The 25,897-nt window shown below is 52.1% G+C and overlaps 3 protein-coding genes, 1 long non-coding RNA gene and 1 other non-coding gene across 17 annotated transcripts in view; 2 read left to right on the plus strand and 3 right to left on the minus strand.

Moving 5' to 3' along the window:
• The window catches only part of LOC131894837 (uncharacterized), an 18,552-nt gene extending 8,811 nt beyond the window's left edge, over nucleotides 1-9,741 (minus strand). For 2 of the 4 annotated variants that reach the window (XR_009375036.1, XR_009375035.1), the window contains exons 1-2: nucleotides 2,531-2,647; nucleotides 1,797-1,858 (exon numbers count right to left, since the gene is read on the minus strand). This is a non-coding gene — a long non-coding RNA (uncharacterized LOC131894837). Of the gene's footprint in view, nucleotides 1-1,796; nucleotides 1,859-2,530; nucleotides 2,648-9,362 lie in introns of those variants that run through there. The other 2 variants (XR_009375038.1, XR_009375037.1) reach the window with 2 other exon arrangements.
• Nucleotides 4,777-9,314, plus strand: Myl6b (myosin light chain 6B). The gene is made up of 7 exons (XM_059245141.1): nucleotides 4,777-4,934; nucleotides 6,343-6,559; nucleotides 7,117-7,144; nucleotides 7,356-7,499; nucleotides 8,436-8,609; nucleotides 8,994-9,071; nucleotides 9,198-9,314. Exons 2-7 carry the CDS (start codon nucleotides 6,389-6,391, stop codon nucleotides 9,224-9,226), a joined length of 624 nt encoding a protein of 207 aa, XP_059101124.1. The 5' UTR covers nucleotides 4,777-4,934; nucleotides 6,343-6,388; the 3' UTR covers nucleotides 9,227-9,314.
• Nucleotides 7,578-7,682, minus strand: LOC131895413 (U6 spliceosomal RNA). The gene has a single exon (XR_009375170.1). It is a non-coding gene; the product is annotated as a U6 spliceosomal RNA (small nuclear RNA).
• On the plus strand, nucleotides 9,709-12,713 carry Myl6 (myosin light chain 6). Of its 3 annotated transcripts, XM_059245144.1 has the most exons (7): nucleotides 9,709-9,770; nucleotides 10,013-10,040; nucleotides 10,869-11,012; nucleotides 11,165-11,338; nucleotides 11,424-11,501; nucleotides 11,796-11,840; nucleotides 12,540-12,713. In XM_059245144.1, the coding sequence occupies exons 1-6, from the start codon at nucleotides 9,768-9,770 to the stop codon at nucleotides 11,822-11,824; spliced, it is 456 nt and encodes a 151-aa protein (XP_059101127.1). In that variant the 5' UTR covers nucleotides 9,709-9,767; the 3' UTR covers nucleotides 11,825-11,840; nucleotides 12,540-12,713. The 3 variants fall into 3 exon arrangements, with proteins under 3 accessions (XP_059101127.1, XP_059101125.1, XP_059101126.1); XM_059245143.1 differs by lacking the exon at nucleotides 11,796-11,840 and having other exon boundaries at nucleotides 9,746-9,770; XM_059245142.1 differs by lacking the exons at nucleotides 11,796-11,840; nucleotides 12,540-12,713 and having other exon boundaries at nucleotides 9,710-9,770; nucleotides 11,424-11,533.
• A 1,291-nt stretch (nucleotides 12,714-14,004) lies between these two features.
• Smarcc2 (SWI/SNF related, matrix associated, actin dependent regulator of chromatin subfamily c member 2) overlaps nucleotides 14,005-25,897 on the minus strand; it is a 30,083-nt gene continuing 18,190 nt past the window's right edge. The window contains exons 16-30 of one of the 8 annotated variants that reach the window (XM_059245140.1): nucleotides 22,037-22,150; nucleotides 21,508-21,661; nucleotides 20,728-20,820; nucleotides 20,339-20,458; nucleotides 20,191-20,253; nucleotides 19,584-19,842; nucleotides 19,187-19,348; nucleotides 18,863-18,927; nucleotides 18,296-18,431; nucleotides 18,049-18,218; nucleotides 17,576-17,710; nucleotides 16,016-16,403; nucleotides 15,645-15,728; nucleotides 15,300-15,365; nucleotides 14,005-14,750 (exon numbers count right to left, since the gene is read on the minus strand). In XM_059245140.1, the coding sequence (XP_059101123.1) occupies nucleotides 14,674-14,750; nucleotides 15,300-15,365; nucleotides 15,645-15,728; nucleotides 16,016-16,403; nucleotides 17,576-17,710; nucleotides 18,049-18,218; nucleotides 18,296-18,431; nucleotides 18,863-18,927; nucleotides 19,187-19,348; nucleotides 19,584-19,842; nucleotides 20,191-20,253; nucleotides 20,339-20,458; nucleotides 20,728-20,820; nucleotides 21,508-21,661; nucleotides 22,037-22,150 (2,086 nt within the window). In that variant the 3' untranslated portion in view covers nucleotides 14,005-14,673. Of the gene's footprint in view, nucleotides 14,751-15,299; nucleotides 15,729-16,015; nucleotides 16,404-17,575; nucleotides 17,711-18,048; nucleotides 18,219-18,295; nucleotides 18,432-18,862; nucleotides 18,928-19,186; nucleotides 19,349-19,583; nucleotides 19,843-20,190; nucleotides 20,254-20,338; nucleotides 20,459-20,727; nucleotides 20,821-21,507; nucleotides 21,662-22,036; nucleotides 22,151-25,897 lie in introns of all 8 variants that reach the window. The other 7 variants (XM_059245136.1, XM_059245133.1, XM_059245137.1 and 4 more) reach the window with 7 other exon arrangements.

Raw genomic sequence — 25,897 nt, forward strand, 5'->3', positions numbered from 1 at the left:
TGGAGGTAAGAGCTGATTCAGAGGCCATGGAGGGGTGCTGCTTCCTGGCTTGCTCAGCCTGCTTTCTTATAGTACACAGGACCGGCAGCCCAGGGATGGCACCACCCTCAATGGGCTGGGCCCACCAACATTGATCACTAAGAAAATGCCCTAAAGACTTTCCCATCTTATGGAGGCATTTTCTCAATTGAGGTTCCCATCTCTCAAATGACACCCTGTGTCAGGGTGACATCAGACCAAAGATAATGATCCTTGTCAACTTGACACACAAACACATCATTAAGCCATAACCCTTCCTTTTTTGTTCATTTCCAAGACCACACATGAATATCAACATTACAATATAAAAATCCCAAAATTTAAAAGTCCCAGAAGACTTTAAAAATCCAAACATTAGGGGCTGGAGAGATGGCTCAGAGGTTAAGAGCACTGGCTGCTCTTCCAGAGGTCCTGAGTTCAATTCCCAGCAACCACATGGTGGCTCACAACCATCTGTAATGAGATCTAATGCCCTCTTCTGGCCTGCAGGTATACATGCAGGCAGAATACTGTATACATAATAAATAAATAAATCTTAAAAAAAAATTCAAACATTAGGGCTGTCCAGAAGACTCAGTGGGTAAGAGCACTGGCTGCTCTTCCAGAGGACCTGCATTCAATACATGGCTGCTTACATCTGTAGCTCCAGTTCTAGGGGAATTGGCACCCTCACACAGACATATACGCAGGCAAAGCACCAATGCACATAAAAATAAATAAATCTTAAAAAAATTCAAACAGTGGAAGTCAAAAGTCTATTCAAAATTGATCAACTGTGGGTTCCTATAAAATAAAAAAATTAGACCAGGTGGTGGTGGCACACATCTTTAATCCCAGCACTCAGGAGGCAGAGGCAGGCGGATTTCTGAGTTCCAGGCCAGCCAGGTCTACACAAAGAAACACTGTCTCAAAAAACAAAAACAAAAATAAGTTACTTTCTTACCTCAAGACCAACCAGTTTACAGTTACAATCTGAATAAAGCAAAACCAAATTCCAACAACTCAGCCTCAGAACTCAGCTGCTGCTGTTCTTGGTGGTCATCCCCTGGCACTGGCACCTACAAAATGCTGGGGTCTTCTGCTGCAACTGGGCGGAGCTCTCACCAAGAGCCTCTCCTGGGCTCTCTTCTCCAGCCTGCCACAGTGCCAAGCCTCAGCTGCTCTTGTATGACCCTTTCATGCCTTCAAAGCAGTCTCAGTTGGGTGACTCTTACACTACCAAGTTCACGGCCAGCACGAGGCTCAACCTTAGCTGCCTCTGGAACACAGCATCTGTGTGCTAACTCTGAGGAAACACTTTTTACCTCAATAAATCACAGCTGGTTCTTCAGCCCCAGCTGACCAGCATCAACTTCCCAGAAAAACAAAGATTTTCCTTTAGTGGTGCCGGCCTCTTGTTAATCGCAGCTGATCCTTCAGCTCCTGCTGACCAGACAGCAGACTCTTCACACAAGAGGCCGGCAGTCTTTGCTTCCCTCTGAATTTCACAAGCCAGGCCTGAGTTCTGCACTGCCCTTGATATTTGTGTCTTTCAAGATCCCGCAGAACAGCCTACTGAGCTCTGAGCACTCAGTGCTCTTCTAGCCCAGTGCCCAAATGTCACCACGGTCCTCCGCCAACAGCAAACATACACTACCAGTCAGGTCTGTCAGGGATCTAGCCCACAATCCTGGTAACAGTTCCTGTCTTAGGCTTTTTACTACTGTGATGAAACACCCCGACAAAAAGCAGCTTGGAGATGAGTTTGTTTTGCTTACATTTCCAGGTATCAGTCCGTCACTGAGGGAAGTCAGGGCAGGAACTCAAGCAGGGCAGGAACCTGGAGGCAGGAGGCAGGAGGCAGGAGCTGATGCAGAGGCCATGGAGGGCGCTGCTTACTGGCTTGCTCCTCACGGCTTGCTCAGCCTGCTTTCTTTATAGAACCCAGGACCACCAGCCCAGGGATGGCACCACCCACAATGGGCTGGGTCCTCCCCCATTGATCACTAATTAAGAAAATGCTTACAGGCTTGCCCACACACCCTCCATGGTATGGAGGCATTTTCTCAGGTGTAGTTCCCTCCTCTCTGATGACTAATTTGTGTCATGTTAACATAGAAAGTAGCCAGAACACTTATCTTTGCTAACATTTTTTTTTCTTTCTGTTGACTCAGAAAATGAGTGGTCTCCCTACCTAAGCATTAGCTACTTGAGCTTCTGAAATGATGTGCTACTGTGCATCCATCAAGACTTTCCTTTCAGGGGTCCCTGTGAGTTCCAGACTAGCCAGTGAGACCATTTAAAACAAACAGAAAACAAAAGAAGTCACACAGGATACGTATCTAAGAGCACAGGGTGGGCTTCCCGAGAGACCTTGCCTCAAAACAAGTCTTTCTTTTTTGAATGTGGTGGAGACTGACCCTAAAACCTGCACCACTGTAGACCACTGCTCTACCACCAAGCTCTACCTAAGCCCCTTTTTCTCTTGTTTTGGAGATAGACTCTCTGATACCTGTTTGTTCTTCCATGAAGGTACTGTGTCTGCTTCATTGGTGTAAGACGAGGTCTTCATGTGCTTCAGGCTGGACCCAGACAACACAGCGAGGCTGACTCTGAACGTCTGATTCTGGCTCCATGTGCGGCCATGCCCACTTTGTCTGGCACTGGCACTTAGTCCAGGACCTTGTGAATGCCAGGGGAACACTATCAATGGAGCTATGTTCCCAGTCCAAGAGAGCCGCTCTCCTAACGCCCACCTCCCCTGTACACAGAGCTAAATCCTCAATCTCTCGATTGGATTTTTTTTTTTTTTTTTTCCCGAGACAGGGTTTCTCTGTGTAGCTTTGCGCCTTTCCTGGAACTCACTTGGTAGCCCAGGCTGGCCTCGAACTCACAGAGATCCGCCTGGCTCTGCCTCCCGAGTGCTGGGATTAAAGGCGTGCGCCACCACCGCCCGGCCTCGATTGGATTTTTAATATACCCTTTTTTCTTTGGAAGTGTATATTTGAATTATATTGAAACTAACATTAGAATAAAGTGATCATGGTGACACACGGCTACAATCTTGGTGAGGTTCTGGGGTCTGTTCCTAACACTTGAAAAAAACCAACGCCAGTACAAGTTATGAGCTAACAAGCCATCTAAAATGTGGCCTTTTTCTAAATTGTCTTGTAACTATTTATGATTAATGTATTCCTTTTCCCTCTTCCATCTTTTCACCCCTCTTAATCCTCCAAAAATGTCAAACAAGGGGATGTTGGATGTGGGGGCACAGCTCAGGCCTTCCAGCACCCAGAGGCAGAGGCGGGAGGTTCAGGAGTTCAGGCAAGATTGGGTGATGTCAGACCATCTCAAAACAAACACAAAAAAGTGAAACAAATCCTAACCCTGTGAAGTAAATCTTCCCTGACATGTTTGTAGCACTCACACTCCATTCTGTCTTACACATGTGAACATGTCTAATCACGGGGCAGGAGAAATGACTCCATGGTTAAGAGCACTGGACACCCACACAGCCGTGTCCATCTTTTCGTAACTCCGGTTCCAAGGGATCCAATGCGGTCTGTGCCCTCCCCAGGCACCAGGCATCACATGGTGCACACACATACATGGAGGCAAAACACTCACTCGTAAAAATAACACCTTGGGCACATGGTGACACACGCCTTTAATCTCAGCACTTGAGAGGGAGGGACCAGTGGATCTCTGTGAGTTCCAGGCCAGCCTGGTCTAAACAGTAAATGCCAGGACAGTCAGGGCTATGTAGAGAGACCCTGCCTCAATAAATAAATAGACAAACAAACCTTAAAAACGTTAACATGTCTAATTATGAGAGGGCCAAATGAGAGCTCAGCCTTGTCGAGCCCAAAGTCTTTTATCACCTCCACGGAAAGTGACCCCAGTCTCAGGAGCAGAGCCTAGGAAATTGTTTCCTATATCACGTTATTATTATTTTTCCTTTCTGTTTTCTGGGACTGTATCTCGGGTAGCCCAGGCTGGCTTGAACTCCGGACGTAAGGTCAATGACATCTGATTCTTCCTGCCTCCACCTCTCTGAGTGCCGGGACCCAGAGCTTTGAGCTTGGTAAGCAAACACTCTTACCAACTGAGCTACGTCCCCAGCACCCGTGTTTCTGGCCACCACGTTGGCTCGCGCCTCATTCTCTCTACGTCGCCGCTGGGAGCTTTCTACCCTGAGCTATTTCTGGTCCACTCGCTTTCACAAGCTCTCGTACGGGGCACCCGGCCAGAGTATTTACTCATCTGGCCCGGGACGGTGGTCCGGTTCCCGCTCTGCACCCAGACCTCGGGTAAACGCCCGGGAGGCAGGGCGAGCGCTCAGGCCGGGCACTGGTGTCCGGGGAAGGGCTGCAGAGCCCAGCGCGCTGCATCTCTGAGCCCCGGGGAGACCGCGGCGCACGGGCCTCACCAGAAGCCTGCACGCGTTAGAGTCGGGGCAGATGACCAGGCCCAACTGCAAACCTTAACCAGCTTCCTGAGATCAAATGTAAACATGAAGAGGAAAATTAAAAACTTTGCAAGTTACTGCTTCCAGCCACAGCGCTCCGCGCGCGGGCTTGGCCCTTCGCAGCTAAGCGCGGGAGGAAGGGCAAGCCGCCGCCGCCCCGCCCCAGCCCCGCGGGCGTCCGTGGGCCCGCAGCCGTGGACTCGGGGGTGGGGACGCTTCGAGCCCTCTCGGTTCCGGAACCCGCGCACACTGCGGAGCCTGAGTCACCAACTGCCACCGCGGGCCGGAAGTCACCGCCACCTCTCACCGCTGGAGGAAAGGTTTCCGGAGAGCCAGGGAGCGCGCACGGACTACGACTCCCGGCATGCTCCGCGGCCGCCGCAGTTAACCCTTCAGGGCCCGGAGCAGCCCTGCGTTTCTCACCCGCCCCTTCCTCGCACCGGGCAAGGTGAGTTTTGCAGGGTTGGGTGGGCCTTTTCCCTCTAAGGTTTACGAGTGTGAATAAGAGAAACAGGTGTGCTATCTGCAGAAGGATTTCTTACTTTCCAAAAATGGGGCAATTTGCAGTGAAAAGATTCTGACGCCCTTTGAGACACACTATCAGTCCCAGATCCCCAGGGCCTAACTGGAATGACCAGTCTCTCAGAATGCTACCTAAATCTTCTTTCTCCGAGAATAGAGGGGCCAGAATACCTCCTTCTAGCTCCCAAACACCTCTTCTCTTTGCCACAGCTTCCAGCAAGGTTTGTGAATCAAAGCTGAGCTCTGTTTTTTATTATGCTCCTAATTGGGGTGTGGGAATACCCATGAAACCCGTAGGAGATCCTGTAACCTTTCGGATCAGAGCATCTAAGCTCGAGTTTGTCTCCCATAGACCTCCCTTCGTGTGTGTGTGTGTGTGTGTGTGTGTGTGTGTGTATGTGTGTCTGTCTTCCCTCCAAGCTCATTAGGTATCCTACCTAGCCTTTTGTCTGATTTGATTAACAGTACCTTGTGGAAAAAAACGTTCTTTCTTTGGAAGTATGTGTGGCAGATGTTAAACCTAAACCTTGTCTACACCTGCACCCCTAAATCAGCACTCGGTGCAGCAGACAGTGGGTAATGTCATGTTTTGGTTGCTGTGCATAGTTCCAGGTTGGGGGTAGGTGAGGGCCCAGGGACAGGGTCTACATGTCCTAATGATCATTAACTGTGGGAATGGGCAGAAGAGAGGGGAAAGACCTCACCACCTTTTTTGTTGTTGTTTTTCCGAGACATCATTTCTCTGTGTAGCAGCCCTGGCTGTCCTGGAACTCACTCTAGACCAGGCTAGGCTGGCCTTGAACTCACAGAGATCCAATTGCCTCTGTTTCCTGAGTGCTGGGGTTAAAGGCGTGCGCCACCACTACCCGGCCACCACCTTTTACTGTTTCCAGAACTTATTTAAAAATTTCCCACTTCACACTAGGCTCCTATACTGGCCAGCCCCCCCCCCCCCGCCCCCCACTCCATCACCAAATCCTTCCATTGCCTGGGTCCTCTACAGTCTAAAGCTAATGCCGGTTTTCCGTTTGTCGAGTCCCCCCCCCCCCCTTATCTCAGTATCACTGGCAAGCATCCTATTCTTACCCTGGAGGTTGAGAAGTCTGTTTCTTCCCCCTACCCTTAAAGGAAACAATATTCTAGTCAGCTTTGGGGGAGGAGCAGTAGAGGGAGGAAAACCTTGGGGCAGGAGTCCTGGACTACAGGAGGCCAGGGGAGTGAAGGCAGACAGGCAAAACTCTCCTGTCCCTCACCCTTGCCACCGCCAACTGGCTCCCTGCCCCTGCCCCTGCCCCCGCCCCTTGACATCCCAGACTCCCTGCCTATTTAAACAGAGATGGGTGCCCCCATCGGCACACTGTCCTTTGGCCACCTGACATCATGCCTCCCAAGAAAGATGTTCCTGTGAAGAAACCAGCAGGGCCCTCCATCTCCAAGCCTGCTGCCAAGCCTACAGCAGGGACCCCTCCAGCCAAGACCAAGGCTGAGCCAGCTGCCCCCCAGACCCCTGCCAAAACCCAGGAGCCCCCTGTTGACCTCTCCAAAGTGGTGGTGAGTGCCAGGAAAGTGTGAATTTGGAAGGGGTGGTTCACGGATGCTATACAGTCCGGGGGATTAGGGGATGTGTGTGTGTGTGGGGGGGGGGGGTGGGGGTGGTAGGGAATGAATGAACAATGTAATGAGATTGGGGTTCCTAGGCCAGGCCAGTTTCAAGGTGAAGGGAGAGAGCTGCCATCTGCCCCTGGCTAACTGTTTAACTCAAAAGGCCACATCTCTGAACTTCAGGCTTGTTAGACAATCACAGCTGGGGGCAGGGGTAAATTTAGCCTTTGTTCAGCCCCCAGTTATGTGAGGGATGCAGGACTCGGGGCAGTGGAGGGAGGGAACAGGTGGCATGGGATTAACCCTGTTCCCAGGAAACCCTCCCCCTATAATTCCTCTTGGGATTCTCCCAAGGCCCAGATCAGGGAATGGACTGAAGTGGCGGGGCTCCCAGCCTCACCCCTTTGGGCCCCTCCCCACAAGTGTCTGCCAGTGGGCTGGGAGAGCGAGAGAGGGATTGAAAAGGCCCTGTCATCTCTCCTCACTTGCTCTTTTCCCCCCTACAGATCGAGTTTAACAAGGACCAGCTGGAGGGTGAGGAGAAACCATTTCCTAAGCCCCATTGTCCTATCCCAAACCCCTGGTCAGATTCTCTGTTCTCTTAACTACAGTCCTGACCTTGAAACCTCCCACACTTGCACACAGTGCTCTGCCCAGCTCTAGCACGTAATTTCCGAACGAAACTTCCCTTATGTCTGGAGGTGATGGGATCCCTGGTCAACATTGCCTTCTCCTTACATCTCAGAGTTCAGAGAGGCCTTTGAGCTGTTTGACCGAACAGGTGATGGCAAGATCCTGTACAGCCAGTGTGGGGACCTGATGAGAGCCCTGGGCCAGAACCCTACCAACGCCGAGGTGCTCAAGGTCCTGGGGAACCCCAAGAGTGATGGTGAGAGGAACCTTGGAATATGTGGGCTTTCGGTTTTCTTTTTCTTGGTGTTGGAGGCTGAATACAGGGTTCTGCCCTGGGACACTGAGCTCCCTCTTTTTAAATATGTGTCATCCCTGTGCTGGGGCCAGGCTAACCTCAGGATCGTTCCGATTTTAGTATATGTGCTGCCAAAGTGAGCACAGCTGACCTCCATTTCTGACTTTCTTCCCCCGCCCCCCAAGACAGGGTCTCAGTATCCTAGCCAAGAATAACTTTAAATTCTGGTCTTCCACCTCCTCTCTACTTCTGCCTACCAGAGTGCTGGGATCACTCCAGTATGTGAGGTGCTGGAGTTGAATCCAGTGCCTGTACATGGCAGGCAAGCCCTTTATCACTGAGCTGTAGCCCTACTCTTACTGAGACAGGTTCTCACTGAGTTACTCAGGGTGGCCTTGGCATCACTCTGGCATCTGCTGCCCTTGAACCTGCAGCTCTATCCCAGCAGCACTAATAGCCCTGGCTGTCCTGGGACTCACTACACAGACGAGGCTGGCCTCAAATTCACAGAGATCTGCCTTCATCTGCCTCCGAGTGCTGGGACTGAAGGTGTGAGCCACCACACATGGGTCAGCAGTCTTCTCTATCTTGAGTGTGTCCTACCACTCCGCTACATCCCCAGTGCTTCCTTTTTTATTTTTCTGTCGAGATAAAGTCTCACTAAATTGTTCTGGCTGGCCGTGAATTTGCCTGGCCGCTCTGCCTCCCAACAGTGTCAGTTTCCCATGACAGAACATTGGTAAGGTGACCAAGGATGCTGGGCTGGATCTCAGGACTTCAAAAGCTGTTGAACACAGCAGGAAAACACAGGGGATGAAAGTCATTACGGGAGGGAGGGATGCTACTAAATCCTACACCTCAATGACCTCTCTCTCACCTCTAATCTCTAATTTCCAGAGCTGAAGTCCCGGCGTGTAGACTTTGAGACGTTCCTGCCCATGCTCCAAGCAGTGGCCAAGAACCGGGACCAAGGCACATATGAGGACTACCTGGAGGGGCTTCGTGTTTTTGACAAAGAGGGCAACGGCAAAGTCATGGGGGCAGAGCTCAGACATGTTCTTACCACTCTGGGTGAGGCCGGGACCAGAACTGTGGGATGGAGAAGGGGGTGGGCCAGGAGCAGCCAGGTAAAGCCTGGAATGGGCTTAGAGCCCTGCAGTCACGGGAGGGCACTGGGAAGAGCTGTGGAGGCAGAATCTGAGGGACTCGCTCATCCAGAGGCTAAAGTGTCCAGCACGGGGCAGAGCAGAGGGAGTGAGGTGTGAGCCGGACTCGTGCGGGTCCATGCAGGTCACCCCCTGCCGCTGGTTTCCTGTCTGTCGGCTTTCCCCAGCTCCAAGGCACCGCGGATGTGGGCCACATGGAAAGAAAAGGGCAGGGTGGGAGGAGGAGTGGCTCGGCCGGAGGAGTGGCTCGGCCGGGGCGGCGGGAGCTCTAACTGTGCTTGGGGTCCAGGAGAGAAGATGACCGAGGAAGAAGTGGAGACTGTCCTGGCTGGCCACGAGGACAGCAACGGCTGCATCAACTATGAGGGTGAGGGGGCAGGAGCAGACCAGGGCATGCGGAGTCCTTGGTGTGGGTGGGGGCGCCCTCAATGACCGGAAGTTCGGTGGGTCACCCTCGGGCCAGCTTCTCAAGTCCTCACCCCGTCTCGTGCAGCCTTCCTGAAGCACATCCTGAGCCTCTGAGCTCCAGAGTCCTCCAGCTCCTCGGCCCACCCGACAGAAGAGCAGGCAGTGCGTCTTCCCGTCCGTCCATCCGTCTGGACTTCTTACCACCCCCCCCCCCCACCCCGACACACAGATGCATAGGTCGGATACTTACCCACCTCCCGCGCGGCTCGGAGCGCGTTCCTGCCACTAGGCGGCACTTAGAGTTTTGAAATAAAGACGTGGTTCCTGCTTTGGTCTCCGACTGTTTTCTTCTGAGGAAGCGGGAGGAGGGAAGTGGGTGGTCCTGTCTCCTGCCGAAGCCCAAACGCCTGCTCTTCGCGCAGTTCGGAAGAGAGCCTAACAAAGTCACAGCCCGGGCCCGGGCGTCCGGGGCAGAGGGCGGGGCCTCTCCCCTGTTACTAATGCAGTGACGTCATCCGCATGAGCCCAGGCCGGCATCCCCATTGGAGGAGACTGCGGGTGACGTCACCCGCCGCGGGCCGTACTAAGGCTGGGGCTGGGTCGGGCGTCGGAGCCATTACTGCCGGAAAAGGTCCTGCAGAGCCGAGCAGCCGAGATGGTGCGCGCGCCCCGGTATCGGGGGGGGGGGGGGGGGGTCGGGGGTCTGGGGGCACGGAGGGAGCCGCGGTCGGGGGAGAGAAGCCAGCGGGTGTGGGCGAGCCCGGATCCTGGGAGGTTGGAGGTGGGGACTGGAAGGGCGAGGGCTCTGCCTGGGGAAGCGAGTCCTCGGCTTGTAAGGCCGGGATAGAAGCTCGCGGGGTTGGACTCCGGGTGCTGACCAATCCCTTCTTCTCCGAGCAGTGTGACTTCACCGAGGACCAGACCGCAGGTAGGCAGTCTCTGACCCCCAACTGAGGTCCCCCTTCCCGTGAGGGACACCCTCCTCCAGCGTCTGTTCTCTGGTCCCAGCCTGTCATCTCTTGAGCACTCCCGGAGAGTGCCCCGTGGATTTCCTTCTCCTCCTCTCTGGATCCTCCATTTTCTTTTCTCATTCTTCCTTCCTTCCCCTTCCACCCTAGATCTGAGCCCCAAGCGCTGGGTGAGTCTTAGGTGGTGTGGGCATGTGAAATAACTTGTTTGATAAAATGCCTGTTGTGTGTCGGGTCTATTTACGCCTGTGTTCTGCATCTTCTAATCTGCCACTTTTGCCTCTCCTGTGATAACTGTCCCCTCCTTAAGCTTGGATTGTGTAAAGAGCGGTGACTTGATATTTTGTGAAGATGGGGACTGGGAAGTCTGCTAAGGATGTGATTTAGCTCCCCCCTCCCCAGAAGATAAGATCTCCATAAGGGGAAGGGTGGGAAGTGGGAGGCTAGAATGACCCTGGAGTCCCTAGCCACGGCTCCTACTTCCTTATATGGACAGGACCTAGCTGGGCGGTGGCAGATTCCTACCGTAGTGTAGTAGTGAAGAGCCTAGCCTGCTGCAGGCTCAGGGGGTGTGTAAATAAACAGATGGCTACCACCTTGTGCTAAGGGGAAGAAGAGGCTGTGTCTTTATGTGGGACATTTGAGTTGGTAGAAATAGATCCCTATGAGCAGTCTTGGGTGTACAGGACGAGGTGTCTAGTTTCTCCAGAGTGATTAAAGTTGAACTGGCAGCAGAGGTCTGCAGTAAGGACTGTACCCCCAGTGCTATTGTCCATCTGAATCCTTAGAATTCAAGGAGGCGTTCCAGCTGTTTGACCGAACGGGTGATGGCAAAATCCTGTACAGCCAGTGTGGGGACGTGATGAGGGCCTTGGGCCAGAACCCTACCAACGCCGAGGTGCTCAAGGTCCTGGGGAACCCCAAGAGTGATGGTGAGCTTCTTAAGAACTTAGCATGCCAGCGGGTTTATGGCTATTCAGCTAAAAGCACCCCTTTATCTTCGTAGGGCCCAAATAGCCAGTGCCATAGATTTCCCCTCTCGGCCAGAGTCCTCAGTTCACTTGTGTTCCCTCCTGCCCGACAGAGATGAACGTGAAGGTGCTGGACTTCGAGCACTTCTTGCCCATGCTGCAGACTGTGGCCAAGAACAAGGACCAGGGAACCTATGAGGACTATGTTGAAGGCCTCCGTGTGTTTGACAAAGAAGGGAATGGCACCGTCATGGGTGCTGAAATCCGTCACGTCCTTGTCACACTGGGTAAGGCTCTGTGACCTTGTTCTGGAGCTGAGCTGCCACCCTGATACACCTCACCCGTCACCCAGTTGTACAAACGTTCTTTCAGGAGAGAAGATGACGGAGGAGGAGGTAGAGATGCTGGTGGCGGGGCATGAGGACAGCAATGGCTGCATCAACTACGAAGGTAAGGGACGGGTCGTGAACTGGAGTCTTTGAGGAGGAAACGGTCTTTCAGGGCACGTTAAGGACAGCACCTGAAGTGTTTTATTCCTAGACTTGGCTCCAAAAGGGAGTCAGGGGCAAGGCCCAATCCAGCCTGGGAGGGGGCTGTCAGGGTCAACAGTAACGGAAGGGGTGATGGAGTGTCACGGGTGGGTCAGGAATGGGAAGTAAACAGAATGTCTGTCCCCCACTGCCGGACCCCTCCACCCCATGTCTGTGTCGTGTCTTCACCATTAATGTCTCTTCCTTCCTGCAGCATTTGTGAGGCATATCCTGTCGGGGTGACGGGCCCATGGGGCGGGTACGGCTCCTCCCAGCCTCTCTAGTATCTCCCTGGTGTTTCCTTTCCTTCCCAACCTGTGCTCTCCTCTAGCCCCTGCCCATAGCCCACTACCAGCTGACTTCCTCCCGGCATGATTCTGCATGGAGCTGGCTCGGGAGGGGCGGGGTTCCTCAGTGAGGGAGGCAGCTTGGGGGTGTGGTGCCCCTTCCTTCTCTCCGGCCTGAGGTTTGACTTACAGGGTCTTGGTGCTGGTGTCTAGAAACCTCACCAGCTTGTAGACAAGGCTTGCCTTATGGTGGATCTTTGGCCCTGGGGCATGGAGAGTTGGCAAAGGGGGATGGGCTGCTTGCCCCATTCTGCTGCTGTAACAGACAGTTCTTTCTCCATCCCTCTGCTGGACAGCTTGGAGTCCCCTAACCCAGAGCTGTCCTTTCCTCCTGCCAGTGCTGACAGTAGCTGTAGGAGTAGTTGAGAACTTTGCCGCCTCTGCTGTGTTCTTGCTACTCGGCGTGGGGTGGGGGGCTGACAGCTGCTGGGGGGGGGGGGGAGCCAGGGACAGAGAACTGGTCACTCAAGGTGGCCCTTTTGCAAAGTGACCCCAAGGTTAGTTGCTGTGGGCATGTTCCTCACGCCACCTTCATGGTCTTGTAGTCTCTGGCCCGTGGTGCACCCCTCCCCAGCCCTTTCCTTGGCTTACTCCACCTCTCCTCTCCACAGAGCTTGTCCGGATGGTGCTGAATGGCTGAGGATATTTCCAGATCCCGAGCCTGTGCCTTGCCCAGTGTGAGATTTCTCCGTGGCCCCCTCCTAGGCTCCCTTATCACAGCACCTTGCCCATCCGGTCTCTTCTGGATGTTCGCCTTCACAATAAAATTTTCTCTCTTTGCTCTAGTTTGGTTGTTCCCTTTCCTGAGCAGGGTGAGCGGGGAAAAGGTCCGAGGAGGTTCTGTATCTGTCCTGAGACAAAGCTCAAAGTTGAGGGTGGGGTTAGGGAAACTGGAACAGGGCCTGAAGTGATGACCACGGCCTCATTAATGAAAGGCTCTCCTTTGGGGAATGAAGAAAGTCAAATCCCTAGAGGATCATAACTAGCTGTATATTTGTGTGTGGGGAGGTATCCTTTTGTTCTATTCTGTGTCAAGTTAAATTTCTTGGCCTTAGGGCTTCTCTGAGACGGGGCCCCCACCCTCCCAGTACTGAACACTGTGGGAAAGCCTGTCAGTGTTTACTGGAACTAAAATGCCAGGACATATTAGTCCTGCCCAGCCTCTTGTACATCTGCAGGGCTGGGGGCCAATAACAACAGGAGTAGGTGAGTGCCTGCCTCCCCCTAATAAGGCAAGGAATGTAGCCACTGTCTAGAAGGGTTTAGATCCATGCAGCAGGGATGTGCTTCCAAGAACTATTTTCAGAGTAGGCGAGAGGTGCTTTTTGAGGCTGCAATGAGTCCTAATTGCTGGGTTGCCTTCGGGCTCTTGTGGCAAGAGACTGACACCTGTGGGCCTGTGACAAATGTCCATATTTATCCAGGAAGGGACTCCAGGAAGGCTGCCCCAGCCCAGTCTGCCCCCTGCCTAGCAGCCACAGGCAAGAGAACACAGGCATCCACAAGATGGAACTGAAAGCAAATTAATTTATAAAAAAAGAAAAAAAAAAAGGAAAGGAAAGGAAAGAAAAGAACAAAGAAAAGAAACTTTTACAGAGAACTTTGAACAGAAGGAAGGTGCCAAGATGCAGAGGAAAGAAACACTGGGCAGAAGGACCAAGGGCTGCAGGAGGACCAAGCAGGTGTGGGGCCTGGAGTCCTGCTGCCTCCCAGGGAGGGTGAGGAGGAACTGGAGTGGGGAGGACTGCGGGGGGCAGTGGGGAGCAGAGCCATGCTGCGCTGCGCCCAGTCCTTGTCCTCATTTGGGGAGGGAATTCCTAGCTATCAGTGAGGTCCTGTCAGGCTTGGTGGAGAGGGCAGAAGTTAGCGGTGTCCCACTGTCAAGAGTAGGTCTTAAGTGCTTTTCAAATTGTCAGGGTTTACAAACTCCCCGTCCTCTTGGAGCTGTTCCAGGCCTTCTAAGCACTCGAAAGCAGGAAGAACAGCCCCACCTGTGGCCTTTTCTTCCCCTAACACCTACCACGGAATCCCCCCAAAATACACTTCCCCACCAAATACACATACGCTGACACCAACTAAGCAGGTGACTTTTAAAAACAAACACAACGCTGACATCCAGAGGGAAGGTCATTGGCTGAGCTGGGCTGGCCTGGAACAGCAGCAATGACAAACGGCAGGAGGGATTAGCGTGAATAAACTGGAACGGGTGAGGGAGCTGACTCAGTACTACCAAGGGGCTCAGGGAGACAGGCTTGGTACCCTATTCCATCCCCACAGCTCACCCTCAAACCTTAACTCCTCTTAAAACCTGCCCTTCCCCCTCCAAGTTATCTTTTGAGGGCTCCAATGTGTCGTCTTTTTAAAACCTCCCTTTTAAAGGGCTCTGTTTCCACGTTATCCACCTCAAAACTGCAGTGAGTCTGAAGGGGGTAAAAACCCTCGGAAGCGGTTAGTAGAACCTCTATAAACATCTTTCCCTACCCCTTCCTTTGAGGCACCGTCTCCATCCTATTCTCTCTCCCAGGCATTAGAAACATCTTTTAGTCAGAAGTCCGTGGTTAAGAACTGGATATAAAACTGCACACCTCTGCTGGGCATGGTGGGGACGGTGAAGGGGCAGGAGGAGCTTTCCTTACGTAGTGATGAACTCTCCAGGCTGAGGGAGGGTCCCAGTAGTGGGGGAGGGCTGTTCCTGGAACTGTGATCTCCATGGGGAGTGAGGGGGAGAGATGGCTGGCTGGCTCCTCACTGTGGAGGTGGCACAGGGGTGACTGTGCCTGGGCTCGGAGCTGTGGGGTCTGGAGGCAGGGGGGTGCCTGGGTCTGTGGAGAAAAGGAAGGTAAATAAATGAGCTGGAGCAAGCAGGGAGATGGATCCAGCCCCAGGCTCCACATACAAACAGAACTGGGCACGGCATGCAGTGGGTGGGTAGATGAATGAGGTACCCACTGTTTAACTTCTTTTTCCCCAACACCCTTTTCCACCTGACACTGGGAAAATCTCCTCACACCCCAAACCATCCTCCTGCCCCCAAGGACTCTAAATGGGGCATCTGAATGTGGTGGGAACAAGCAAAGGAATGCCATCGTCATGCAAATGGGTGCTAGTTTCCAGGTTCACAACTGAGGTCCTCTGTGCCACTGGACTCCTCCAGGACCCACCAGTGAAAGGCCCCAACGTCATCCCAGAGGTGGCAGCTGCCAAATGGGGAAATGGAGGAGGGCCAGAGAGGCCCTTCCTCCTGGGTCTAGTTTTACCGGAGTGTTGAAAACGGTTGTGGAGTTCTAGCGTCTAACCCTTTCCCCTCTCGCCCTCCCTCCCACCGTGTGGAACCCTCTCCCTCACCCTTTCCCCTCCTGGCCCCTTCTCACCTGGCAGTGGGCTGGCACTGGGCAGGAGGTTGCCCTGAACAGCCGCCACAATGGCAGGGCTCTGGGCTGCGGCGGATCCGAGCCCCGGCCCGAGAGGCAAGGAAGATGGCATGGTGGTGGTCGCCGGCAGGTTAGGATGTAGAGGGTTCGCCATGGACACAGGCAGGTTAGGTGGGGGGATAGTGCCCGGGGCAAACGGGAGATGGTGGTGATGCCCATGCAGGTTAGGAGGAGGGGGAAGGTTAATACTAATGGAGTCAGCTAGACTACCAAATGGGATGATGGATGGAGCAGCAGGAGGAGGAGGAGGCGGCATGCCAAAAGGCAAACCCAAAGGAGCATTACCCGCCACGCCTGGGTGCCCGCTGCCTGGCACTGCCCCTGGCATCATTGAGGGAGGAGTTTGTTGGTTGGGGAACGGTGAGGGGCCTAGAAATAAAGAGAACGAAGAGTTGGGAAGAGTAAAATCTTATACACCAGCTCAAGCTTCATTAGCCACTAGCTGGTGACACCCCCTCCCTTCCTGACACTGGAATACGTGGTAAATTCTGGGAATAAAACTCCAGATATCCCTGCTGGTTTGGGGACAAATAATGGAGCCCATGTGTAAAAACTGCAACCAACTCTTATCTCCAGGCCCATCAGGTATTCCCTTCACAGGAACCAGAACATCTGCTGGCTCCCTACAGCCAACAACACTCAGAACCCATACTCACCATGGGGTCCAGGGGGGGGTACCCCTGGTGGGACTGCCCCAGGCTGGGGGGCTCCAGCTGCTTGTGGCTGCTGTGGCCCTGCAGTTGACCCTGCTTGCCCGATCTGTTCAGAAGGGCCCAAGCTTCCAGGAGGGGCCCCACCGCCAGCAGGAGCAGGGGCTACAGCTGCCGGAGCCACAGCTAGACCATGGGCTGTGGGTGGCCCAGCAGCCCCGGCTGGGGGTATGGGCTGGGAGCCTGGGGGCAGGGTTGGCGGCTGCTGCTGCTGCTGCTGCTGCTGGTGCATCTGCTGGAAGTGCTGCTGCCTGGCCCTCATCTCTGCGTACTTCAGCTGCTCCATGTGGAAGGCCTGCCGGTCGGCCAGGAGCTGCTGCCTCTGATACTCCAGCTGCCGATGCCGATGGAATATTGTTACCAGGCTCCAGAAGATCCCTGGGCAAGTGCCTTGCCCCCCACTTTTCCTTTTGAAAATAACTGATCTCTCAAGCACCTCACTCTTTCCAGATTCTAAGACCGCCACGGCTCCCACTATCCATATGGTTCCTCGCTGCACTGGAGTGCATCTGGTGTGGTTCTGGCTCATTTCAATCCCAAACTCTGAACTTATTACTCTGATCTGAAAATGCTTCCGGTTCCTACCAACTCAAGTTCTTTTCCTTCAAAATCAGCTAAAAACTGTTCTTAGGGAGCTATCCCAGATGGATTGACTGGCCTCTGAATTTTGATTTTACTCTGAACCTCTCAGCACTTATTTTTATTTATTTGTTTGTTTGTTTATTTATTTATTTCCCAAGACAGGGTTTCTCTGTGTAGCTTTGGAACCTGTCCTGGAACTTACTCTGTAGACCAGGCTGGCCTCGAACTCACAGAGATCCGTCTGCCCCCCTAGTGCGAGGACTAAATGTGTGTGCCACCACACCAGCTGAAAAATTTTAAAGTTTTTTTTTCCCCCCCTGGAGCTGAGGACCGAACCCAGGGCCTACTGAGCTAAATCCCCAACCCCTAAAGTTATTTTTAATGATATGCATGTACACATGTGGGGGGGGTATATGCATGTGAGTGTGGTGTCCATGAAAGGCCCCTTAAGGGCTGACGTGGGTCTTTTGGAAGAGTAGTCTGTTCCCAACTGCTACACCACTCTATCCTTTAGAAAAATCTCTTAATATGAATTTTCTCGGTAGTTTAAGCATTGTTAACTGTTTCTGATATCTTTTTTTTAATATCTCCTATTGAATATTTGATGTTTCTGAGAGCAGAGTCCTCATCTTCTATTTCTTTTTAAGCTGTCAAGGAAACTGAATGCATATTTGTCTGTCCTATCTATTTCCCAAATTGACTTCCCTAGTCTCTTATCATCTCTTAAATTCATCCAGTCACTCAGCTTTATGAGACTCTAGTAAGAGGCAAGCTTTGCTGCAGAGGTCAAAGGCCTCATCAACGGCCCGCCTGTGGGTCTCAGCCGCGAGGCTCCCCGCCCTTCTCCCCTCGCCTGTGATGTCCTGTCAGGCTCAGGACCCCCAAGCCCAGGCTTCTGCTGGCCCCTGATTGGACACTACTCACTGCTTCTCGCTCCCGGTCCATTATCGTTTCCAGCTCCTCAAAATGGCGGAGTTTGATCTCTAGTTTCTTCATCTGGGTCTCCACCAACAGGGCCACCAAAGACTTGATCTTCCTCTCCTCAACAGCAGCCAAATGCTAGGCAAGGAGTGTGACAGGGTCAGCCAGAGGGTCAGCTGCAGACATTCCGGGGAGAGGGAAAGGCAGGGGCTGGCAGCCTTAAGGAGGAAGAGCTGGGATCACAACTCAGAACAGAATAACTCATTTTTTTTTTTTTTTTAATAAAAAGCATGTAGAAAAAGAATAGCAAGAGATAAGACAAGTCAAAGAAATCCAAGGGCTGGAAAGAACCAGTGAAAAGAGACTGAGATGACTAACTCAGTCGGGATAAGGTAGGAAGAAACAGCCAACACTTCAGGAGTGAGGCAGGAAGGGCGTCAGAGAAGGGGGCAGCCTCTGCCGAGGGCCGCCCTTACCTTGGCCTTGACTGCGGCAGCGGCCAGGGCGGCGGCAGCAGCGGTGGAGAGGTTGCCCTCGCCAATGTCTCGCTCCACCTTCGTCTTCCTCTCCCCCTCGGACTCGCCGCCCACTTCCTTCAGCACTTCCTCCTGCCCTTCTTTCGGCTCCTTCTCTTTCTCAGGATCACCTGTGAGGGGACAAGGTTGGATTAGCCTGTAACTGCACATCTCGTCCCCGCGTGCACCGCCACTCTGGACGGCTCACCTATCGGGTCCCCGTCACTCTTCTCGGACTCCTTCTCGCTGTCCCCTTCCTTCCCTTTCTCTTCATCCTTCTTGGGAGCCTCACTGGCTTCCTCCTTCGCTTCCTCCTCGGCAGCTCCTGCTCCTTCCCGTGGCTCCTGCAGTTTCCAGAAGAAAGGGGGACATCAGGGGGTGCAGTTCTCACAGGGGCCCGGGCTGGAGACTGACTCGACCTCCTTCTTTGTGTGTGCATGTGTAGTATGTGGTGCGTGCCCATGGATGGGTGTGTAACCTATGTGTGTACATGCCAAGGCCAGAGCAGGACACTGGGTATCTAACTACCTTAAGACAGGTCCACCCTCCAATGGGGTCCCACAGAGGGGTGACAGGCACATAGAACAATGCAAAACTTTTAACATGGATGCTAGGGATTCTAATTCAGATTTGCAGAATGAGCACTCTCACCCACGGAACCATCTCCTCAGCCCCATGTGACCCCTCTCTTCAGGAGACTGCCCTTCCACTGGATTCCTTATCTCCACAGGCTGTGCTAAGCAGCCTCTTCCAGACCCAGTCCCTCCCTCTGTACCTTAGGCTCCTTCTTCTCATCTGCTGCCTGGCCCTCTGTCCGTGCCTCGTCAGTCCCGCTTTCCTCTGGACCCATGGGGAAAGGAAAGAAAGGAGAGATGTCTGATAAGTCCCGTCTATGTGACAACTTCCCAGTAGCCAAAAACCTCAGGGACAGGACCAGTAGGAGCCCAATTCCCTAGAGTGACACCATGAGAGAAAATAAACCCCACAGATTCCTCTCCCACTTGTGCTGTGATGGGGCAAGAGGGGGGTGGGACGGCACCGGGAGGCCAGGGGCCCTGGCCCTCGGCCAACGGGAAGAGCTCTAGAAGCCTGTGCTCACCAACGCGCTCGGGCTCGTCAGAGGTGGTCCCTGCAATGCCGCTGCTTTCGAGACCAAAGGCGGGGTCTGCCTTGCCTGTGACCTTGGCGGCTTCTTCCACTTTCCGCACGTGGGCTTCCACCAAGGCTGTGGGAACCTCTTCCTTCATTTTGGAAAACTCTTCTGTAAGACCCAGGGGGAAGAGGCTGGGATGTAGCAGGTGGACAGTCCTGGTTGTCCCTGCGAAAGCTTTCTTACAAGCCCATCTTCCTCCAAGACCAACATGGAGTTTAGACAGGTGCCTGACCTAGGGCGGCAACAGACGGGCCAGCAGGAAGCCAGACTTGAGGAGGTTTCACTCTCAGCATCTACCCCTGCAAAAGCAAACTAAGAAGGCTGCCCCTCTCCCCCAAATTACCTAGGGCTGACTTCGCAGCAGCAGAGGCCACTCGGGGGTCGACGACAGAGGCCAGGAAGGCAACAGTGCTCATGACAGGGTTGCCTGACTGACTGAAGGGGATGGGCTGGTAGGCCAGAGGGCCCAGGGAGGCCTCTGAGTCCTCCAGGTATGGGTCTTCAATGGGAAGGCGAAGAAAATGCAAGATGCACTCATCCTGTGTGCGGCTTCCCACATGTTCAGACACTTTGTTCCAGTCATCCTTGTACATTTCCAGAGCCTGGTGGTGGTGGTGGAGACACAACTCCGCTTACTTAGCCACTTTCCTCGAAGGTCAACTCCCCATCCTACTAAGGGCATCTGGCTTCAAAGCTTTGTGTTCTGGTATGTCTGTACTCTGCTAGATCCAAGGGGGATCTCCAAGTAGCACTAAGAAGGATATGGGATTACGAAAAGGCCCAAATCCTTGACCTGGAGCTGTTCCTGGGACAGGTGTGACAGGCACCAGAAAGAAGAGCAAGATCATGCTCCACTCACACCAGACTGCACGTGTGTCCCCCACTCACAGGGCAGCTGCACCCAGCCACTCCTCCCTCACAGCAGAGCTCCCGGGCTTTGCCCCAGTCACCTCCAGGAGCAGCAGCGTCTCCTGCTCGGTCCACTCCCGGGTGGCACTGGCTGCAGCTTTGCTCTGCAGAGAGACGGGGATGTCAGGACACAAGCATCTAAGCCGTGTGGACTGCAGGCTCTCAGCCCGGGCTGGCGGCACCTCATACCTTGGAGGGAACATTCTTCTTTGTGTACATGTCTGTGCGCAGTCCGAAGTTCTGCATGTCCGTTGGTTTCTCTTTGCCTTTGTCAGGAAAGTTGAGCATTTGCTGGGAAGCAGAGCTCTGCTATTTGCGGAAGAAGAAAAAAGAGGTGAACGTAAGTAGCCACAGGGGCCAGAGGCAGAGAGAGAGAGAGAGAGAGAGAGACAGAGACAGAGACAGAGACAGAGACAGAGAGAGAGAGAGAAGCTTCCTTCCCGAAGCCAGGGAATCCCTGGGCGGGACTTCCTCCCTTACTGCTGTGGTTCCTCTGCTCTCTTGTCTCTTCTTCCCAGGCAGGGGCCCCCCAGTGAAGGGGCAAATAAACAGCCCAGCGGGGTCTGCACCCCACCTACCAGCTCTGGCTTGCCCTTAGCCGTCTCTGGCACCAGGTCATCCAGCTCTTTGCCCTTCCGCCCAGCCTTGGTATCAGCATCAACCTGGCGGCCCTGGGGGACAGAGCTTGGCGTCATGGAGGCTGGGCAGGAAATGGCCAGGCCAAGGCCTTGGAGGCCTAAAGATCAAATGCTGGGCGGCCCACAAGCTCTGGGGACACTCATGCCACCGTCCCATGCTGCCTCCATGATTAATTAGACATGTAGTTGGCATGATAGACATTTGTAGTCACATGTATCTTTACAGACTCTCTAAGGAGCTGGACAGTAGATCCTAATCCTAGATTCAGTCTGTGTCTTTGTGTAAGCCACATAATGTTTTCTTCTCTTTTAAAATAATATATGAAATGGAAATGGAAAAAATGAAAGTGATAATAATTATGAGGCAAAAATGAAAAAAATATGGGCAACATGACAAAGTATAAAAATTTCATATGCATTATTGCAAGCAATTTCTCTATCTGCTCCACCTCTACATTAGCCTGTCTGTTCCTGGGCTGAGGAGCAACTTCTCTCCCTCAGCTAGTGCTTACAGCTTAGCTATCAGAGCTAAAAGAGGGTACTAAACATATGGGCTGATTCCTGTGGCCCCTTCCAAATCATGGTAAAGGAAGAAACCCTGTAACACTCCTGAATCATTACTCTAAAAAATATCAAAATAAAAAAGTAAACAGAAAAAGAAAAGTCCAAAGAAGCCCCATCTTACCCACCCAGCCTTGTCCCCAGTGCCCCTCACCCTACCTGTGGGGTCTTGGGCTGAAGAGGAACCAGCCCTGATGGTGTGTCTGCCAAGACATGGAAGTGAGAAGTGGGTGGAGGCCCCATTGGGGTTGGTCGGCTCTCAGCATCTACCTGGTAGTTAATAAGACCCCACTGTTCCAGGAAGGCATGGACCCTGTGAGAGAAAGCAAGGCTGGGCTATGTGGGAAGCCAGAAAGGAGGAAGGCTCCTCCCAGCACCCACTCGTCACCTAGAGACACCCAGGTACACACCCTCAGCCCGGGATCCTCTCCATGACCACATCCTAGTGACCATCTCTTCCTGGACAGCTGGCAAAGCCGTCCAACTGTCTTTCCACTAAGGACATAGCCCTCTGTCCTTCACATCACATTTCCAAGCCCTAAGTCACTCACTCCTCAAACCTGCCATGCAGGGCCTTTCCCTAGGTGTGTTCTGCTTGCTCCCTATTTTCCAGAAAGTATCTGCAGCTCTGCCAGGACACACAGACAGACGTCCTCTCAAACCCACTCTCTTCAGAAGCAAGACCCACCTCATGATAGCGCAGACATCACCCGCCAAGTTCCGCCGACAGGCAGTGGATGTCAGATACTCCTGGGGATTCAGTCGGTACGTGTCAATCATGAAGTTTCGATATGCCAGGTAGCTTAGAAGAGTCAGAAAGACGAGTAAGAGGAAGAAAATTAATGTTTGTTGAGGCCAAAGGAGAGGAAAAATGGAGAAAGTGGTGGTGACCCTCCTGGGTGACAGACAGAGAAGGTCATTTAACTCAACGGAGCACCCAGCATTCTAACTGCGTAGTGGTCAAATGTTTCCTGCTGGGGGCCGACCAGGCAGCCCAGTGGTGAAGAGCACTGCTATTCTCGCAGAAGACCCAGGTTCAGTTCTCAGCACCCACAGGGTGGCTCATAATCACCCATAATTCCAGTTCCAGGGAATCAGATGCCCTCTTCCGAACTCCATGAGCACCAGGCACACGTGGTACACACGCACACGCAAGCTAAACACTCAGACATAAAATCATAAATCTAAAATACAAATGTTTCTTGCATTCTGCTTGACGACTTTTTTAATTAAATGAATTAGCAGCTTACTTTTACCTGGGATTCCTACCCTCCAAGTGCTGAGGTTACAGGATGGACCATCATGCTCAATTTACCCAAATTTTGAAGTAATAATTTAAAGGTAAGAAAAAAATGCCTGTTTCCCAAGACACTAAGTCAAAGGTCCTTACCCATGCAACCAGCCAATCGGCCTCATGCTGGAGAAGAACCTTCAAGACTGCTTTTTAAAATTTTTTTTTCTTTCGGTTTTTTGAGACAGGGTTTCTCTGTGTAGCCCTGGCTGTCCTGGAACTCACTCTCTAGCCCAAGCTGGCCTTGAACTCATAGAGATCTACCTGCCTCTGCTTCCATGCTGGGATTAAAGGTGTATGCCACCACCGCCCGCCTTGATGATTTTTTTTTTAACTTATCATTTTTGAGACAGTCTTGTGTAGTACAGGCTGGCCTTCAGCTTGATCTGCATCACAACTCCACATCCCAAACGCTGAGATTATATACCACCATCCTGGCTTTTAATTATTGATTTTTATTTATTTACTTATTTAGGGTCAAGGTCTCATGTAGCCCAAGCTGGCTAGATAGCCAAGGACAGTCTTGAACTGCCAATCCTCCTGCCTCTGCCTCCCAAGTGCTAAGATTACAAATCTGTAACACTCCATTTTTTAAAGTTAGTTTTTACATATGATAGTTTTATTAATTTATTTACACTATTCTTCACATGTAGGCATTTGCAGTCTACAGCACACATGTGGAGGTTGGACAACGACTTCCATGAGCTGATTCTCTCCTCGCCAGGGATCAAACTCAGGAGAGACACAGTCTGCTGAACCACCCTGTGATCTCTCCCATCCCCCTCTCTTTTTTCCCTTTAAACTCTTACTTTCTCATACACTTTTATTTACTAATTCTGTGTAGGTGTGCATGAGCACCGTGTGGACCCTGGGTTGTCGGCTCCGGCAGCAGGGCTTTTACCCACCAAACCGTCTAGCTCACTTTCTCTGCCTTTTTTTCTTCTTTTTTAATTAATCAATTGTGTGTGTGTGTGTGTGCGCGCGTGTGCGTGTGTGTGCATGCATGCTTCAAGGCATGTGTATGGAGGTCAGAGGACAACCTATGGGATTCCATTCTGTCCCTCCACCACGTGGGTTCCGGGGATCAAATGCAGCCCACCAGGCTTGGTGGCAAGCTCCCTTACCCACTGAGCCATCTCACAGACCCTTCGTTTGTTTTTGCTTTAAAAAAAAGTTTATTATATTTTGGGGGCTGGAGACATATGGCCCAGTGGTTAAGAGCACTTCTTCTTGTAGAAGACCCTGGTTCAGTCCCCAGCATCCACAGGGTGGCTCACAACTACCCGAACCCTAGTCCTAGGGGATCTGACACCCTCTTCTGACCTCCAAAGGCACCTGTACATACACAGTGCAAGCTCATACATGTAGGAAAAGCATTGGTACACATAAACAAATTAAAACATATTTAGACTTATTTTATTATGTGTGGGGGTATGTGCACTTGCATGCAGATACTCCTGGAGCTGAGTTATAGGCAGCTGAAAGCCACTTGATATGGGAGCTAGGAACAAAACTCAGGTCCTCTGCAAGAACAGTTCACATCATAACCACAGATTATCCCCACACACACCTCTCTTTTTGTTTGTTTGTTTGTTTGTTTGTTTGTTTGAGGCAGAGTCTCTCTATATAGCACTAGCTGTCCTGGAACTCATTCTGTAGACCAGGCTGGAGGCTGGCCTTGAACTCACAGAGATCCACCTGCCTCTGCCTCCAGAGTGCTGGATTAAAGACATGCACCACCACGTCTGGCTTTTTTTTCTTTTCTTTCTTGAAACAGGATTTCACTCTGTAGTTCAAGCTGGTCTGGAACTTGCTTTGTAGCCCAGACTGGCCTACAACTTGTGACCTTGCCTCAGCTGCTCAAATGCTGGGATTACAGATGTAATTTGTATTTTGAAGTTAAAAGATTTAAAGTCAGATGCCAGTCTTGTCGTGATAATGTTGTCAAGCTATCTGAAACTTAAGACTCCCTTGAAGGGCTGGAAAGATGGCTCAGAGGTTAAGAGCACCAACTGCTCTTCCAGAGGTCCTGAGTTCAATTCCCAGCACCCACAAGGTGGCTTCCAACCATCTGTAATGAGATCTGGCACCCTCTTTCAGATATATAATAAATAAATAAATCTTTAAAAAAAAAAAAAAAAAAGACTCCCTTGGAGTCACACAGGATGTCCGTGGGGAACTACCTATGTCTGGCATATTGTAGCTCAAAAAATGGCAGATGCTTTTGCTGGACCACTCACAGCGCCCTGTAACTCCAGCTCCAACAGTCCCAACAACACCCTTTTCTGGCCTCTGTGGGTGCTGTACTCACATGCACATACCCACACACATACAATAATTTAAAAATTAAAATAAATCTTGTAGGGCGGTGGTGGTGCACGCCTTTAATCCCAGCACTTGGGAGGCAGAGGCAGGTGGATCTCTGTGAGTTTGAGACTAGCCTGGTCTACAGAGTGAGTTCCAGGACAACCAAAGCTATACAGGGAAACTCTGTCTCAACCCCCCCCCCCAAAAAAAAAACTCTCTTAATATTAAAAAAAAAAAGGTAGCTGTTATAGAGTATAAATTCTGAGAATCCAAGCCAGACTACGGATCCAGATTCTGGTTTTACTTCTCACTAGCTGTGTGAGCTCACTTAACTGGCTTATGTTGTCTGCTCCTCCCACCAGTCTGTTAACTAGGGACAACAGTTATCAGCCCATCAACCTCGTAAGACTAGCCAGTGCATGGTGGAGACTTAAGTCAGTGCTGGGGGTGATACGCTCAGTAGATGTCAGCAGTTCTCATTTAGTATTCCTGAAAGCATACCACATGGAATCATGTCATCTGGCCACTAACTCCGTTTTCTTTCTGACAAACCCTGGCCTCTTCAGGAAGGAAGAGACCCAAGCTATGGAGAAAGCAACAGGTGAGAAAAGATGACCCCACAGAGGGGAGGCTGAGCAGCAGCAGCAGAAGTACAGAGGAAACTTCCCCAGTTCTCAGCCTCGTCTACCCTGTCATGTGCTCACTCAACGCCCCTCACCACAGTCCATTTCCAAGCCAGAGATGAGTAAGAAGTTTGCAGAGGGTCGGGGTGGGAGGTTATTAGAAGAGAATGTGTCCTACAAGACACGCATGGAAAACAGCAACTATCAGATTCAATAAACACCAACTCGTAGCCCTAAACCTGTGATTTTACTATTTGTTTTTGAGATCAGGTCTCACTATCTAGCCCTGGCTGGCCTCGATCTATGTAGATGAGACTCAAACTCACAG

The sequence above is a fragment of the Peromyscus eremicus genome, chromosome 18 (assembly GCF_949786415.1).
Source record: "Peromyscus eremicus chromosome 18, PerEre_H2_v1, whole genome shotgun sequence".
In the NCBI taxonomy this organism is placed as follows: domain Eukaryota; kingdom Metazoa; phylum Chordata; class Mammalia; order Rodentia; family Cricetidae; genus Peromyscus; species Peromyscus eremicus.

Bases quoted from the DNA above. Each gene is read 5' to 3' on its own strand.
- Myl6b (XM_059245141.1), top strand. From the start codon at position 6,389: ATGCCTCCCAAGAAAGATGTTCCTGTGAAGAAACCAGCAGGGCCCTCC. The intron at 7,500-8,435 runs GTGAGAGGAACC...TCTAATTTCCAG, and splicing joins GGGGAACCCCAAGAGTGATG to AGCTGAAGTCCCGGCGTGTA. The intron at 9,072-9,197 runs GTGAGGGGGCAG...CGTCTCGTGCAG, and splicing joins CGGCTGCATCAACTATGAGG to CCTTCCTGAAGCACATCCTG.
- Myl6 (XM_059245142.1), top strand. The intron at 11,013-11,164 runs GTGAGCTTCTTA...CCTGCCCGACAG, and splicing joins GGGGAACCCCAAGAGTGATG to AGATGAACGTGAAGGTGCTG. The intron at 11,339-11,423 runs GTAAGGCTCTGT...ACGTTCTTTCAG, and splicing joins TCACGTCCTTGTCACACTGG to GAGAGAAGATGACGGAGGAG.